Below are 17,500 nucleotides of genomic sequence, written 5' to 3'. Positions count from 1 at the left end.
AAATAACAAGTTGCTGGTGAAGATTCTTTGTTATGAATCAATATAACTGTCTTACACGAGCAAGAAAACCACATTCTTATTTGCTCGACACAATTTTCAATTTTGCCGGTTAGAACACGTTAATTTCAGATCAACATTGGAAACAGAAATATGGCTCAAAATCAGAGAATTTGATAGTCATCCAAATAAAAAAAAGATATGTTTTGTTGTTGAATACTTTTCCATATATTGGTGACGAGTTTCATGACATTTAAAAATTCGAAACATGTTCGTTGTTTTAAAATTGAAATTTATACAGAAAGGTCGTGGATTTTATAAAAACCGGCAAAGCGCGGGCCAAAAAAATGCAAATTAGTTACATTTCAACCTAAAGCTTATCGAAAACATTTGAGTTTGTGTCCTCGCTCTGAAAAGCCTGGTAATTTTGATTCTTTTACAGTGATGGTTGTCTTTTTGCTGGTTTACATGAAATTACTTCTTTGATACTTGTGAACTAAGTCGCATACGGAAAAAGGATCACTTGTTACCCTTTGGACCAGGCATTTGGTTTTGAAATGTATCGTAATTAGTTTATTTACTCCTTATTGTTTTGTTAGGGAAGATCTTTTGTGCAGTCACTTAATTGGTGTAACATAAGAATGCAAAAAAAAAAAAAAGGGGGCGATGCTCAAAAGTTTAAAATTTTGATCTTCAAATTCAGTTTGGAAATGAACGCGTTTGACGGCGAAATTTGAGTCAAATTCGCCCCAATAGTTCAGCGTTAATAACTTAAATTAAAGGCTAAAATCAAATTAAAAGAATTTTCTCCAACCACTTCATCTCTCTCAAAATTCCGCTCGGGTCTAGTTTACGAAACTTTTTGCCAAATTGTCGCAGTTCTTAGCTAATAAAGGCTAAAATCAAATTGAGAGAGTCCACCCCAATTTTTCTTCATTGACACCGTTTTCTCAAATTTCTAGAAATTGTACACTAATCAAGAATTCTTGGCTGTTGCGGCTAAATTGATTCTACTTTATTTCTCAAAAGCTCAGCAGAGTTATTATAGCAAACCGCTGAGGGAACAACTTAGAGTCAGCCCTCACGGAAAATCAGAACTCGCCGGACTCAAGCGGAATCTCAAAATGGCATTTGACGAAATAGAGTTGGAGAGCGTTGCAAAACTTGCTAAATTGACCATGCCATGCCAGGAAGATGCTGATGAGGCAATCCTCACGGAGGGTAGTGGGGGAGAAGTTGGAGCGATGGCAGAGGATGCGGTAAAGAACGTCAGAGGGCAGACAGAGACATTGAAGAGCAGAAAGACCAGTTCCTAAGAACTGTCGAAAGATTGCTCAAGCCGTCGGAAAGAAAGAGACATGTCATTGGGACAGAGAAGAAAAATGAATAGGGGCGGAGACAATACATAGTTGACAAGACGAAATGGCCAGGAACCGTTAAATGTTGCGGAAAAACCTTTTTTTCCCGCTGGTGCGTTTAGATACCACGTAGACAAAACCGCTTTTAATCCTCGTGGTATCTAAACTCACTAGCAATGTGGAAAGTCGTCGATTTCGTCGATACTGCAACACTAGTTACTCGTGTAATTTTGATTCACTTTCTTTATTCACTGTAGTCACTCCCTTCGTCTCCCGTCGATCCTAACTTCTGATCATAAAACTCACAATATCCTAAAACACCCTTGTCTACGGTCGCTAAGGTTACAAGTTTGACGTCACTACTTCATGATGAGTGAAATCCTAAGCGAATTGATTTGTTTACAAGTCACGCACTAATTACTTCCGACACTTTCCCGACATCTACAACCTGGTACCTTTCTGTATATCTGACCTGATTTCCCGCTACAGGCCTTCAAGAAAACCTCCCTTTCTTCTTCTAATGTACAGCTTATTCGTGTAAAGTCATAAGTCAGCTTTTAAATAAAATGCGCCTTGGTCATATTTGGATAGCATCGCGGTATAGAATATGGGCACTGGTATAGGTACACTCGTGAAATAGGAACATGCTCTTTAAATCCGCCTTCCTACAGTCAAAGATAACGGCCATGGAACAAAGAACGAGTCCGACCTTGAACGTATTATAAGCAATGTTCAAACTAAGTTGAAAAATACCTTTAGTCATTTTCATTTTCACCCCTTAAATATATATCACCCCTTCCAATATATATTACATTCCTTTTATTAATAAACATACAGTTGTTTATTACAGAGTTATTTTCTAATATAGTAGTAATATACTTATTATGTATTACATTCCTTAATAATTTATTAATAATAATTTCTTCCTCTAATATATTACATTCCTGTTATAAGCAAACACACAATTGTTACAATTGTTTTATTGCAGAAGTAGTAGTACGAATTGTCCTTTAACCTACAGTAATTACAATTGTCTTATTACGGTCTTATTATAAATAAACATACAGTTGTTTATTACAGTCCTATTACTGTGTTATTTTCTAATATATTACATTCCTTAATAATTCCTGTGTTATTTTCTTATATATTACATTCCTTAATAATTCCCTAATAATAATTTCTTCTTCTACTGTTCTACATTCCTTCTATAAGCAAACACACAGTTATTACAATTGTCTTATTACGGTGTTATTTTCACCTATCCGACCTCCCCCACCGCACCCACCTCTGATAAACAGTTTTGTTAAGTATTTGCAAAAGTTGTTTACTTTGTGGTAAAAAAATTTTATGTCAAACGCATGCGTTTTGTGTAACCGAACGTTTGTCCAAATACACATGCGTATTACGAAGATTATTAATACTAAAGGTAACTGTTTAATACAGCCGGTGAGAGGGAGGGTAGAGGGCTGTCAGATCCTCATTTATGCTTCATTTAGATCTTAATTCTTGAGGTGGTTATTTTTTTAAGAAACCTGCGAAGAGAAGGAGAATAAAGTTCCAGTGAGGGAAAGTGTAAGGTTACGGTTCACAATATGACATCAATACGCATGCGTTCAAAACCGAGCCCCGTAAAGACGACAATTCATAGCCATTTTTTGCTACAGACCACAGGGAATATGAGCGACTATCTGTCTAATATAAGAACACGTCTAAATGAAATACTCTCCCCTATTCATCAGTTGAAAAGTGCCGTCGTACAAATTGTCCTTTAACCTACTTTTCAAACGTTACAAATCATCTCAGGAACTGGAAGAGGAAAATACAAAAAAAATTTTAGGAAAAATTCCACATTTTTGATTTAAGTTGGAAAGATAACTTTCAATCCAGACAGACGAATTTTGCAGATGAGCACACAACCGATCAATATATTTATCGACAGAATTTAAAGATCACGTTAAAGAAATAAACAACATTTACTAAAGAAATGAAAAACGCGCCGAGTGCATAGTTGAGTTATATAAGACATATAAGCACTTGGGAATTTTTAAGAACACGAGGAAGTGCAGAGAAACAAGAGCCGAAGGCGAGTGCTTCTCGCACTTCTCGAGCGCGCGCTTTATGGAAATATAATGAACTCGTTCTGACCAATCACGGCGCGCGCATTTCTCTAAACATTTTATAAAAATTATAACGACGCATGTTGAGACAATATGCCTAATTATCTTGCATGGCAGCTGTTGACCTATCGCAAACTGATGTTTTCACACATTTATCGACCTACAAAATGACGATTGGATAGAATTTACCACAAATAGATGAGAATATCTGAACAGCAAAACAGTAAACAGTAAACTCCTTTGTTTGAAGCTTAAGTCTTGTCGATTCATTATGAAAAGAAAAGAAAAATCAGTGTCCACGAATTCAAAGTCACATAAGATTTGATTCAGTGAGTTATCCTGCAGGTCTTGTCGATTAACACAAACAACAAAACTTATCAAGTTCAAGTTGTTGGTAGAAAACATCCAAATAGCTTGCATGTAAACACAACGATTCTTTGTGAGACACTACCAGTTCTCAGACTCTCATTTGTACCTCCACTTTCAACTGAAATGAGAAAAAAATTAACAATAACACTAACGAAATTCAAATAAAAATGACTAAAAGCTGAATACTTATGAACAAGAAGATAACAACCTAAAAGTGTGCGACATACCAACGTAAAATGAAATCCGTATAAAGAGAATCCCAGCAGTGCGCAAGAAACTAACGTACATTATCATATGACCCGTACAGCCTCGCGCATCCACTTCTATAGAAAACCATAATAATAGCTGCCGTACATGTAAGTAGGGCCGAACGGGTTGACGTTAGCAGGAGGGGGGCGTTGCTGGAAGGTTGCTTAACGGGCCCGTAAAGCTGTTCTGTTTTCCTTCAAGATGGGGGTTTCAAGTGGTTTCATACGGCACTTTAATTGAATTGAACCGATTTAAAATCACGACTGAAATAACAACTTTCCAGTCTTCGATTATGGCATTTGATATTAGTTCTTATTTGAAATATCAATTGTAGTAAGAAATGCGCTACTTCTGTATTTTACCTCTGAATATAAATATTGTCTTTCACTTGAATCATAGTCTTTCTTGTTTGAAGCATTAAGAATAGTGATCACGTGTCCTTTGAGTGAGTGGAAGTGTCTCAGTGAGCTCTGTACGTAGTTTTCGATGTTCCCTATTAAAAAATCATAAAACCACTTTGGGATCAGTAAGAAAGAATTCCGCAAACACATCGAGAAAAATCATTTTTTGGAGCATGCTATTCCAGTTTGCTTCCAGTCTCAAAGAAGTCAGACATTTGATAATTAGGCTCTGTGATGCATGATTCTGGAATCACGTCAAAAAAGTTCTTTTTCAGCAAATGATAAACTATAAAATCAGTGAGATAAAAACGTAAAGTTTTGGAACATACTATTTTAATCTGGTTTGAGCTCGGATATTGTTGATAATTAAGCTCCAATATTTTTATTGAATCACGTCAGAAAAGAGGGCTGTATCGTGCAAACACTCCAGAAGCAATTGAAGGGTCAAAAATAACTGAGTATACTCTTCATTTTGGTTGTAGCTTAGCTGAAGAGCTCAAACATCATCAAATTTTTGAGCTCGTAATTTTTAATGAATCACTTTAGAATGACATCGTATATCAGTTGATAATAAAACTTAGACAGTTGATGATAAAACTTAGGGACAATTTGAGAAACAAAGATCTTGTTATGACTCATTTGATTAAATAAATGTCCTTCCACTATCAGCTTTCGTGAAACAAAAAAATACTAAAAGTATTCATGGATGAATTAATTCATCAACAGAACATTGCTGAAAACAACTGCAGGCCACCTCAATCAGAAGGAGATCCGTTTAATCAGAAAGTGAAGAGAATTATCCATTTCTTAGTTTGCAGTTTTTTCTTCATTGTTGAATGAGTTAGTTTTGAATTGCAAGCATTCGGTAAATCTAGGTTAAATCGTTCAACACAAACAAATAGGCCTAGATAGTTTATTTGTTTTAAAAAGCCAATTATCTCACCTTGTGAGAAATTATCAGGTACTTCTTTCCTTTCGTGACTTTTTCCGACGAGATGTTCTAATTATCGTCTTGATACTGTCCTGGGGAGAAAAAAAAAGAGACTAATAAATTATGAATACGTACTACATACCTAAGTGGTTTTCGTTCAAAATAGCAAAGGTCAATTGCAACATGTCTGGATTAAAAAAAACCCATTTTCTGCTGACATTTTCTCATCGAACAAAGCCATTACGAAATTTTACTGAACTAACTTTTTAAGCATTCGAAAACAAAATGTGTAATGTGTAAATGTGAGAACTAAATGTGTAATTGACAAGCCTTGTGTCGCCATGGTAATTTAATACCAATGTTTGCCACCAGGAGATACGGAGCGATACGGCTTCATTTAAAACTTAAGTTGGTCTTAAATCCATCAGATTTAATATGACGTTTTGTTATAACGTTTTTGGATTACCGTTTCAATTTACTCTTTCTTTAGCTGGGTTGAAAGCTAACGGAAAGAACAAGTGCATTCAAAACACGCTTTAGGTCAACGCTCTACAATCATAATAGCTCGTTAAACAAAATTTACAGGAAAGAAAAGAAAAGTAAACAAATAAGCAAAAAGTATCCTAACGATAAGGGACAAATTTCTTGCGTTGCCAATAAAGTCACGTCCAAGAAGAACTGTCATGGCGGCTGCCTCCGAGGATTTGTTTTCCATTTTGCTTTAAGTATTACTCTCTTTCTTCTTACATTTGACTCTGTAAATTGAATTTACAAGAGCCATAACGAGAAAGATGAACACTGCATCATTATACAAATGTATCGTTCCATATAGAGGTTATTTACCTGTAGAAAAGTGGCTTAGAGAAAAGCATGAATCCTCGACAAGTTATCGGAACCACTTGATCCGGCATAAGAAACACTCGCCGGCCTGGACAGATTAGATACATATATATATATATATATATATATATAGATCCAAGGCAATAAGGTCCAAATGTTTCATGAATCCATAGAAGCTAAAAAAGGCGTTCAAATATTCTAGAAGCTCATAAATTCTTTCCACGTGCAAGAATGAGCGCAAAATGACGTGAATATTAATTTTCAAAATTATTTGTAATTCAAATAAGTTTTCGACTTGAAAGGCGGGTTCAGAATAAGCGACATCGAGTTCCTCGGTCTGATCCGTTCAATTTTAAAACGAAGTAGGATGCTTTGTTTTACTACATCTGAATGTTCAAGTCTCCTCAAGTTTTTTTCCGGTAATTTCCTGTGAAAAATTTTGCAGGCAGTGCATTCTCGTGCATATTAAACTATCCCTATGGGCTCCACGACGAACGCTCTTCTTTCCATTTGAGTATTCTTACACACATCTCCTCTTTTTAATAATTAAGTCCAAGAATAGAGCGAGCAAGTGAATACAGGTTCATACCTAAACTACATACACTGTTTTCTTTTTTTATATTAGAACTTTTTTTTTGGTGTCAGTAATGCAACCTTGTAGACGTTGTTGAATTAATTTAAAAGAAAGAAAAGTAACCTCAAGAGAATGCTCACTCATCGACAAATTCTTTTTCAAAGAATTTTTAGGAAGGGATGACAGGACAAGGGGGTGATTTGGAACTGTACAGGAATAAATGGTAACGAAAAAAGCGCCTAGAATGGGCGGTCAAAGGTAAGAACGTATGAAAACGCACATCAAAGCAGGGAAATGCTCACCAATGTGCACAATTACGCAGCAACGCGTAGAGGAAAAGTTTGCGTTAGGAATGCGCGGGAATACAGTCAACGTAAGGAGACAGGTAGGAACGCAGAAAGTAAACGTGTTTGCGCATTGAGTTCGGAACACAGATGGTGTAGAAACACACGGAAAGTGGACAGCACGATAGGCGATTCAAAAACGTACACGGAACGCATAGAAGTTCGAGGATACACGTTAAACGCAAAGGATACATATAAGTAGGAGCCCCACATAGTCATTTCCACGTATTTATTGAAGCAAGTTCGTTCTCTCTGCCACTAGTATGTACTCTAAAGGGTTGAAAGAACCAGGAAATGCTCAAGATTGGACTCTAACCATAATTTCGTACAATTTCAATTTTCTTAAAGTATATAACCTTTTCTCCTCTTAAATAACTTATGGGCTAACAAATTCAACCTACAAATAATATCCTGCTGCAGATGTATACCACTCTGATAGCGATTCCTTACACGAAAACCTACGATTTAAAATCCATTATGTACAGATTATTATATATACCTTATGGACCCCTTAAATGCGAAAATAAATGTTGTGTTAAACAGAGACAAGGGACGTGAATGAAATTTTTCATTGAGCAGATAGTCTAAATATATATATAGGAAAAAAAATTATATCTGAACCATCACAAATAGAAAAGCGTGGTAGCTAACAAGGAGAATAATATTGGAAACGAAAAGGTTTCAAAAAGAAGCAAACGGATCAATTGTTAAGGGCGTGATCACCTAGGGGGTGGGGGTGGGGGTGGGGGTGGGGTGGACTACTCAGTTCAAGTCGTGAACTGATTATATAGTGCGTAGTACTGCTAATGTAACGAAAGGAGGACACACAAAATTCTAAAATTATCTGTCCTATTGCACAGACCTTATTTCCACTGGATAAATCTCTCTTCAATGCATAGCGAAGTACGCTTTGTTAATATCTGTCCCCGGTTGTTCGAAGGTCGGATAACGCTATCCACTGGATAAATCTCTATCCGCTGAATAACGCTATGCGTTTTGCCATCACTTATTCGCTGGATAGCATTATCTGCCCTTTATACGACTGGACCCTGGCTGACTGCGATTCATCCGTTGGATAGCGTTCATTATTTTAGTATCAGCTCTTTGAACAACTGGGACCGGCACTAGAGCGAAACTGCACACAAATCCGAGAGACCTACTTCGACGACCAACAGCTCCGCCCTGATAGGGTATTCTCCCTTACCCAAAGTAGCATCTTAAACCTGACTAAGAATATTTATACCTGCATATCTGCAAATTAAGCTCTTGCTTTGGTCAAGAGAACCTTGGTAGATGGTAGATGACCTCATAAATATTACTGACTCGTTTTCAGAAAGTAAATTTTAAGTACTCAATTATCATTATGGACTCAGTAAGTCCAAATTTGCCTCTAATGGGAATTCAACCGCGAACAAAATTGTCCATTATTATAAGTAGAATTAACTTATGTTTGACTGCCGCCGACTTAAAATATTCCTCCCTTTTATCGATGAAAGATAACAGAATCATTATAATAAATTTAACTGATCCTTTTTGCTTTACGTCGACTGTGAGAATTCTTACTCTTCATTCCCCGCACTCCTCTCAGATGGACCAAAATTTTATACTCTTTGGATTTCAAACAGTTTGACATCCGTATCATACCAGATTGGGGGATCAATGTTCCTGAAAAACAGAATGCGAGTGAGGTGAATGACATGGATGTTGAACTAAATTTTTTTTCCATTTTTTACCTTTTTTCCGTTTTAATATTTCATAACTGTTTATTTTTTTTTTTTTAAACTGAGGGCTCGCACGCCTCGATTTTCCCGCCAAAGGTTGCCGAGCGCGCGTCAATTTTCCCGCCCAAACTCATTTTTGAATTAAAAGTAGTTAATAGGTTTCTGCTTTCTTTTCCCCCTTACAGGGTTTACAGCGTGCGGAACGCGAGTGTACACCACTTTACGCGAGTGTACACCACTTAACGCGAGTGTACACCACTTAACGCGAGTGTACACCACTTAACGCGAGTGTACACCACTTAACGCGAGTGTACACCACTTAACGCGAATGTACACCACTTAATGCGAGTGTACACCACTTAACGCGAATGTACACCACTTAACGCGAGTGTACACCACTTAACGCGAGTGTACACCACTTAACGCAAGTGTACACCACTTAACGCGAGTGTACACCACTTAACGCGAATGTAGATGTGAATGTAGCTTTAACGCGAGGATAAACTTTGCCACTTGGTTTTAAACCTCTACATTTTCCTTAGAGAGCTGATTACTTATTTTTTTTGTTTACCTGAGGTAAATAATTCCCCACATATAAGTTCGGAACCACATCTGAGTACCACTGTTGGCCTGTAACGGAATGATAGACATTTAAGAGTGTCATCAAATTCTGCCTGACGGATAAAACCACAGCAATTATCTCTGAAGAACTAACAGCACCTTTTGGCTAAGGGGATTTCGTGAGATCCAGCTACCTTAAAAGGATCTCACACAAAACTTACTTCCGAACCAAAAAGTTTTCGAGCGAAAAATTCCCAAATTTCCGTAACTTTTCAACAACCCTGTAGCTGAATACTCATCCTCTTGTTAACCCTTAGCACCCTAACATCAGTATGCATATTCTCCATACTGTTCTCTATACATTTCCTATGGTTGTGCTAAGGAGAATTCAGTGTTTAACAATCAAGAGCTTCTTTGGTTTGTGATCATTTCCTTTATTCTCGTGACCTTAATTGATATAATGGAGAAATTGTAAGGAGAAATTAGTTGCTTGTCACCCTTAAGGGTCAAAGAGTTAAACTTCCACGCGCGTACACTAAATGTTTGCAAACTCTTCGAGATACCAAATGTAACTGAAAGCGTGACTCATCAGTGATTACAGAAGTTTACATACCTGGTATTTTCTGATTAAGATTGGGTGTGGCACAGGTAGAAGACCGACCAATGTGCCATGCTGAAGAAACTTGATTATTTCAGACTCATCCGTCAAACCCCTATCAAAACAAACAAAAACACATCAAACAGAGCCGAAAAAAAAAAAAAAACAAAACAACCACAAAAAAAAACAATACAAAACTGAAAGTAACATCTTAAACATTCATCATTGATGATTAACTTACTTGTCTATGCAAATCTTTTCCACTTGAGGAACTAAAACTTGAAGCATTCTCATTATCGTCTGCAGTGGAAGCTTCTGTTTCCAAGACTGGACCTACAGGTTTTTTAAAGAATATATTTGATTTTAAGATTAAAGAAGGGCACTCACGACTTAAAACAACTCTGGGTACGTGCCACGATGAGCTTTTTTGAGGATGATGTAAGATCAAATTCTGAGAACGGACATTTGAAGAACTTTGCAATCACCATTGGAGAGTTCATGTTTTGATGAAAACTTCAAAGTGGAAGATTCACTCACCCATTCAGGCGTTGCTACAAATGGCCCTGAGCTTGTGACAGAAACAGATCGTCCAATAGATTTTCTCTCTGTGCGGGATGTTCCAGGGGTACTGGGTGGGGTTGCTTCCCCAGGGGACCGTGCTTCTACATCACTAGTTTCTGATTCACTGGCAGGATTGCGAACTTCTTTCACAGACACTAGGACAAAAAGAAAGAGCTGTTGTTAGCATGTCCAGTTTGTGGCACTGCTAAATAATCATGTCCGCTTTACAACACTCAAAATTAAATATAAATAAAGCAAGTGCTAACTATTGACTACATAAGGACCTATCTTGTTTGCAATTTGTATCATTTTTTTTTCCATTCCTGCATTATTTTAATTCCTTCCTTTGGATCGTTACTTCTATGTATTTCTTCTCTTTCCATGTTAATATGTTGTCGCTCTCTTCATTTTGACAATCATTTTCTTTTTTGATCCAAAACTTATTGCAACATTTATTCGCTTACTGTCTGCGGACATCTCCGGTAAACCCTCGGCCGCTGAAGCACTCGTTCCAGGCTTCTTTTCTTCTCCCTCACTGCCTGAGGTCTGAGCATCCCTGATAGAAAATTCAACATTTTCGTGACCAACTGCCGCGTAAATATTCATGCACTCATCGAGAAAACAGGTTAACCCTTTCACTCCCACATTCCATTACTGTCCCACACAATTACTATGATTCTAGTTTGGAGAATTTGGTATTGGATCAACTACTGATCTCCCAATTGACGTTTCTCTTTATTCTCATCACTTGTCTGCTTGATATTGTATTGATATTGTCAGAAGAAATTCTGTCTAAGTCACTCGTGGGAGTTAAAGGGTTACTGCTGTTCACGTATCATACATCAGTAGAGGGAATTAGCGGCTACTCTAGCCACGAACAGTTCCACAAATGAAAACATTGTGCACAGAAATCTTACTTGTCTGAACCTTGGGATGTAAGTCTCCTTCTTGGCTTCTGTACAGTAGCAGGATCAGTTGGAAGATTTGCCAACTACGGGTGAGAAAACAGTCACAAAATAACTGCGAGTGAAAAGATAAACTCAAACAGCATGGACTCACTACCTTTACTCACAGACTCCCTTAATATTAGTCACTTTGAGCCTAATGCTGTAAATAAATAAAACAACAACAACACTAGTTTCCTATTTTCTCAAGTTCTAATACTCATTTTTTCAACATTTGACATTGGTTAGTTCACACTGAAAACAATTGGTACACTATAGGTTTACGATGAGCAACTAAAAACTTTACTGTATGAAAGCACTGAACAGCTAAACAATTATTTCACTAGATGAATAACAACTTCAACGCCATAACTCATAGGAAACTTACCTGGTGGAAGATATTTCTCTTTCTTATAATTGCATACACGAGATGAGAGTTTCCTAAAGCAAAAGAAACCCAGTTAAAAAAAAGTTATAGGAAACATTCAGTATGCAAATATCAGTTATTTTTTTTGTTGTGACTTTTTTCATATATTTTTACCAAAATTGATGGGACAGTATTGTACAAAAACAATGCAAGTGAAATGGGCAAATTTTTTTCTTTGTTCTTGCGAAGTTTCTGTAAAGGCTCAAGAAAAAAGTTTGTACAAAGATTCACAGCTTTTCAAATCACATTTCCCTGGAAAAAGAGCACTATTTCTTCAGACATTTGCAGCAAAATGTAAGTTTGCCTTGATAACCAACTATTGTTCAGGTCATTAACCTGCATTCCTCCCAAACGGAGAGGGAGAAAAGAGAGATCTCTACTGCAAACTACAAACATCATTAATGTATCTGTCCTCCAAGAGCTCATACATAAGAACTGATACGTAATTCAACTTATTATAGAAAGTGTCATACCATCAAATTGATACTGAATGATGTTATTAAAGATCTCCAGCAAGAAAAACACTAAATGGTGATTGGTGGCATTGGAGAACAGGAACCAGGGAGTGGAAAATGCCTGAAAAAACAAAATGGAAAAAATATTCAGCCTACAAGTTTGAAATAGAGGGTAATCTGTTAATGAGGGATCATAAAAAAGGGCAATTACCTGTAGCGTTTTCATTTTCATTTTCAAAACACAAACAACAAAGTATCTTTGGAAATTCAACTTCAGTTCCCAAGCCCAAATAACCCTTGCAAAGAAAAGCAAAATTGGCATGCTCTTACCTCCAAAAGATGAAGCAATTTATTGGCAGCCACCATTGATAAGGATTTCAAATAGGGAGAAACTGTAAAGAAAAAAGAGTACACAGGGTCAGCTGAGAATGATACTAACTTGAGTGACTTAGATGTGAACTGGAAATAACTTTTGAACATATGAAAATGTGTGTTTGGCAAAATCCAACCTTTGGGTTGCCCATGCAGGCATGTAAAATGTATGAAGTCAATGCAGTGTTTTTTGGGGGTGAAAAACATGTGAGAAGATGATTGACTTTAGTTTGACCCTTGGATAGATATCTGTAATAAACCCCAAGTGCATTGTTCCTGAACAAGTTGCTAAAGCATAATTGCAATCAACTCATTTTCTTGCCCTGATCACATGCAATAATTAAACCATTTTTAATTTGTAGGATTTGTTTTTACCAACGTATCTCCATTACAAGGATACAGACTGAAAAAAAAATCTGTAACCTTTCACTTGAAGCATATTGTATTTTGGACCTGCTCCAATGGATCCCATGACTTAAACACGACAGTTATTAACAACAGTAATCACTGTACTCTTACCATTGACAATAATTGTCAAAAGACAGTCAAACAGTGGTTGAAGTCTTTGATGTCCATTTGTAATGATCTTATGGAACACCTGTAAAAAAGGGAGACACTAATAAGCTGCATATCCACACAGCTGAGCCCAGTTGTTCAATAGCCAAATAGTCCTAATTCCTTTTTAGAAAAGCCTGTTTGAGATAATTTTCTCTATTCTCTTTGGAGCATCTTCTCACCTTTTTCAAAGCTTTAAGATCTGAAATCAAATGTCACAATAATCCTGGGTTATCTTAATCCTATCACTTCCATGATTTCATCATGTATTCTCCTTATTGTCAGCTATATAATACTGATAATGTTACTTTGGAGAATTTACTATTGGATCAACATATAGTCCCTTAGTTGATATTTTCTTTATTCTCATCCCTTGTCTGATTCATATTGTATTGATATTGTAAGGAGAAATTCTGTCTTGGTCACTGTGAGTTAAAGGGTTAACCCAGCTTTGAACATCCTGACCCTGATGAATAACTCTCATGTAGGCATGATTTTAAAAAAATAGACATATGTAAGATTTCTGGGTAACACAAAATATACTTACAATAACAAGAAAATCAGCATGGGTCCCTGTAAACACAGGAATGTCCATTGGCACTCTAACAGAGTATGGCTTATTGAGACGGACTCCTATCAGTGAGATAATGACACAAAATAATTGAAATCATGACAGTTATGTTAGCACTCGTCCTAGGTATTAACAAAATTTTCTGCTTTATTGGGAATTTTAAATTTATTTTCACTGACTCTGTTGTTGTCACAAAGTTATGGAAGTATCATAATGAATGACTAAATAAACAATTTGTTCATGCTCTGAACCTACCAAAATTTCTTTCTCCACTTAAAAGCAGTAATATGAACACTCCTATATGCATCAAACCTAGACGAGCTGGAAAAAGAAGGAAAAAGTAGAATGATATATTTACTACTAATTAATAGCTTCCTGCATGTAAAAGCAATATAACCTTTCCTACTGTATTAAAGATCAAACCCTGAGCTGGGCGACTTACATTGATCAGACCTTGCATCATTCAAGTGATAAAGAATTGGGACCAAGATATCCAGCACATCACTGCTCTTCAGCACGTAGAACAGAAATTTCTGTTGGAGATTTTTGTTTATAAGAGAATGAACTGTTAACTTGTGATCACTTTAAAAAGTAACCAACAAACTGATGGCAATAAAAACAAAATCAGTCTCTGGTTACCTTGTTTTGGTCACACATCTTCCAAAATAGAACTAGAAGTTCTTGATGGAAACTAACTTTCTTGCAAGAATTTGGAAGATATGTCTGAAAACAGAAAAGACAGTATTTACCACAATGTCCCCTTTAACTGTGACAAAAAAAAACCTTGCAAATAAAGGCATATTATCCTTAAATTCTGGCCATTCTACTTCTCAGGATATCTTAGGTTCTTAAGTGTTTGGGAAATAATTCGATATAAATAAATTTCTTGAATTACATACTTGAATAAGAGGGTTATTGAGTAGATTTGCAACACCATGGAGAATAAAGTAAAAGTCCTGCAATGAAATAATTCAACATAAGTATACATATGTATATGCCACCAATTAAAGTGGTTATAACCAGGTTAACCCCTTACATGTAACTCCCATGAGTGACCAAGACAGAGTTTCTCCCTATAATATCAGTACAATATCAAGCACAAAAGTGATGAGAATAAAGAAAAATATCAATTAGGGGAATATTGGTTGATCCAATATCAAATTCTCCAAACTCACATAATAAGAATTGTCAAGTAGACAGTAAGGAGAAATAATAATGAGACCTTGGGAGTGAAAAAGTGAAATGGCTTCAAACAAATTGGCTTCTGTTCAGAGACTGGGTTAAATTACTTTACAGATATTTATACTTTGAAATCCAACATTTCACTTGCAAGTTCTTGCACCAATAAACTGCAGTAATACCATATGAATATTTTTACCTCTTCTCTATGTATTCGTGACAAATAATTACAGAAAAGGTTATCAACTGGAGGTTCCTAAAAACAAAAAAAACAAACAAAAAAATCAATGCAAACATAATAAGATAAAATTTGTTCATTTAGACAAATATTTAGATGAACAGAATCTATGAATCCACTTCGACATGGACTTATTTAAATATAGTTTTTCATTATCACATTGAAGATAAACCTTTAGTTTGAGCTGCAACTTATGATGTTACAAAAAGAGAATCCTTAAAAAATTAACACTTGGAGTGGATCTCAACCAGATGCTCTCAGGTATTAGTTGGTCACTACTACCAAATGAACTACAAGCCATCTGTTGGGAGGGAAGAAAACTTTACTGGCATCTTTGTTGAGGAAAATCTATTCACAAAGGGTGAAAATAAAATATGTCTCATTCTGACCTGTGGATAACACATGCAACAAAATGCAATTTCTTCAGCTGTATCGTAACTCTTAGTGAGGATCATTTTGTGACTCATTATCATCCAAATGTCTAATTTACAACTTATTTTCTATTTACTATTTCATATTTCATTTTATTGTTTACCATTTTATATTTACTATTTGTAAAATCCTATGAAATAGATTCTTCAAGCTGAAACAACCTCCAGGCCACAATTTATAGGTGCACATGAAGATTGTAGAGAAAAATGCTGGGAACTGTTTTAAATTATATGTAGTTTACCTCAAAAGAGTGTTCTGTATCAGTTCCATTCATTGTAGTTGGGGTGGGCTGCATTGAATCATGATCCAAAAGGACAACAAGCAATTGAGCAGCAACCTCCACCAGAGGTTCCCGGTAATCAGCAAACATAAGGTGGTTATATCTAGAAAATAAAAGAAAAATGTTACAATAACTATACTCTTCTAATCAAAATCCCTTTTCATTAATTCAAAGAAAATTGGACAGACAAAGTAACACCAACAGTTTAAATTTCCCAAGAATTCCATTGGATCAAGTAATTCAAGCACACATTCTCACATAAAAAAATATACATGGTTAAGTCTTCACAAAAACCAAGTAGCCCATTGCACCAGAGTTTGTCCCAGTTTCTCTATGAAATGATCACCTGTGAGAGAGCTCAACCTTACAAGTGATCATTTCATACAATCTCCCAACAATTTCAACACACTTTCAAGAAGAAAGGTGATGAGAATATAAACAATCATCATATAGAGAATAACGTTCATTAGTATAACTTGTGAACTGCTGCTTTAAGCACTAAGCTACCACATCATACACAAGCACAGAAACATAAATTTTTACATGATACATTAATGTAATAGTGAAAAAAAATTTTTTGCAACAAATAAACCTCACATTTTAAAGTTCTTGCCTGTTCAGGATGTCAATCCCTGGGTGCACGGTCACAGTTTACTTTTACAACTACACTATTTCTGTACTTACGGCACTCCATATCCAAGGGGGTCGTACGAGCACACAAGATTTAACAGAGAGGTGAATATTGGAAGAGCATGTCTGATAAAACAAAGCCAAGGAAAAAGATTGTATCCCATTCAGTTTTGCATTTATTTCTTAGTAACCTCACTTCAATTAGTATTTATTATCACTGAGGAAAGTAATAAACAAATGCAAACACCTTTACCTATTCCCAGCTGATGAGAAAAATGACAGCCATTTATTTGGTCTACAGTGATTTTCAGCTACAAAACAAAATTAAAATTACTATTATTATTCATAGAATAATACTAAAAAAATGACTACAATCAACCTCTCAGCCACCACAAATACGTTGTACAAATCTAAGTCCTGTTCACTGAAGATCTTTTGAGAAAGGGGAATTTAAATTATATTCCCTCCAAGTTACCCTTGCATCAACAGACTTATCGGAATTATAAAATGCACATGTTGTCAGAATGATGAGTACTATATGCCAAGTTTGTTCTAAGGTGTGTTGCCCTATCCAATGGTTATAAATTACATGAAAAATAAAGTTGGTTGCTACCTGCTAACTAAAAAAAAATACTCGTTATTGTACTGGGCACAATTTGACACTTTTACCCCTCTAACACTGAGAAGTGATTAATGTTTTTTAGCAAACAGAATACTATTTTTCAGACTACTCAAACTCATCAGATGGAAATTGTTATCTTGATCTAACACCAAATTCTCATAACTTCTCACAAGG

General features: G+C 36.0%; 1 protein-coding gene and 2 long non-coding RNA genes across 3 annotated transcripts in view; 1 reads left to right on the top strand and 2 right to left on the bottom strand.

Annotated features, from left to right (window-relative positions):
- The window catches only part of LOC149039114 (uncharacterized), a 2,325-nt gene extending 2,182 nt beyond the window's left edge, over positions 1-143 (top strand). The window contains exon 2 of the long non-coding RNA XR_016180088.1: positions 1-143. This exon is cut by the window's left edge and continues 1,602 nt beyond it. This is a non-coding gene — a long non-coding RNA (uncharacterized LOC149039114).
- A 3,678-nt stretch (positions 144-3,821) lies between these two features.
- LOC149039113 (uncharacterized) lies at positions 3,822-6,492 on the bottom strand. Its single transcript, XR_016180089.1, has 4 exons — positions 6,266-6,492; positions 5,435-5,514; positions 4,453-4,583; positions 3,822-3,959 (listed from the first exon to the last, which is right to left on the bottom strand). It is a non-coding gene; the product is annotated as an uncharacterized LOC149039113 (long non-coding RNA).
- A 902-nt stretch (positions 6,493-7,394) lies between these two features.
- Positions 7,395-17,500, bottom strand: part of LOC113680434 (protein HID1) — a 17,587-nt gene continuing 7,481 nt past the window's right edge. The window contains exons 10-29 of the mRNA XM_089184246.1: positions 16,958-17,015; positions 16,759-16,830; positions 16,036-16,177; positions 15,324-15,380; positions 14,845-14,901; positions 14,585-14,668; positions 14,388-14,478; positions 14,201-14,266; positions 13,922-14,007; positions 13,339-13,417; positions 12,778-12,839; positions 12,466-12,568; positions 11,954-12,006; positions 11,539-11,612; positions 11,086-11,177; positions 10,598-10,776; positions 10,302-10,393; positions 10,076-10,175; positions 9,473-9,531; positions 7,395-8,845 (exon numbers count right to left, since the gene is read on the bottom strand). Coding sequence (XP_089040372.1) covers positions 8,782-8,845; positions 9,473-9,531; positions 10,076-10,175; positions 10,302-10,393; positions 10,598-10,776; positions 11,086-11,177; positions 11,539-11,612; positions 11,954-12,006; positions 12,466-12,568; positions 12,778-12,839; positions 13,339-13,417; positions 13,922-14,007; positions 14,201-14,266; positions 14,388-14,478; positions 14,585-14,668; positions 14,845-14,901; positions 15,324-15,380; positions 16,036-16,177; positions 16,759-16,830; positions 16,958-17,015 — 1,670 coding nt within the window. The 3' untranslated portion in view covers positions 7,395-8,781. The remainder of the gene's footprint in view (positions 8,846-9,472; positions 9,532-10,075; positions 10,176-10,301; positions 10,394-10,597; positions 10,777-11,085; positions 11,178-11,538; positions 11,613-11,953; positions 12,007-12,465; positions 12,569-12,777; positions 12,840-13,338; positions 13,418-13,921; positions 14,008-14,200; positions 14,267-14,387; positions 14,479-14,584; positions 14,669-14,844; positions 14,902-15,323; positions 15,381-16,035; positions 16,178-16,758; positions 16,831-16,957; positions 17,016-17,500) is intronic.

The sequence above is a fragment of the Pocillopora damicornis genome, chromosome 10 (genome assembly GCF_964200805.1).
Source record: "Pocillopora damicornis chromosome 10, jaPocDami1.2, whole genome shotgun sequence".
NCBI lineage: Eukaryota > Metazoa > Cnidaria > Anthozoa > Scleractinia > Pocilloporidae > Pocillopora > Pocillopora damicornis.
This window is presented reverse-complemented; position numbering and strand designations above follow the sequence as displayed.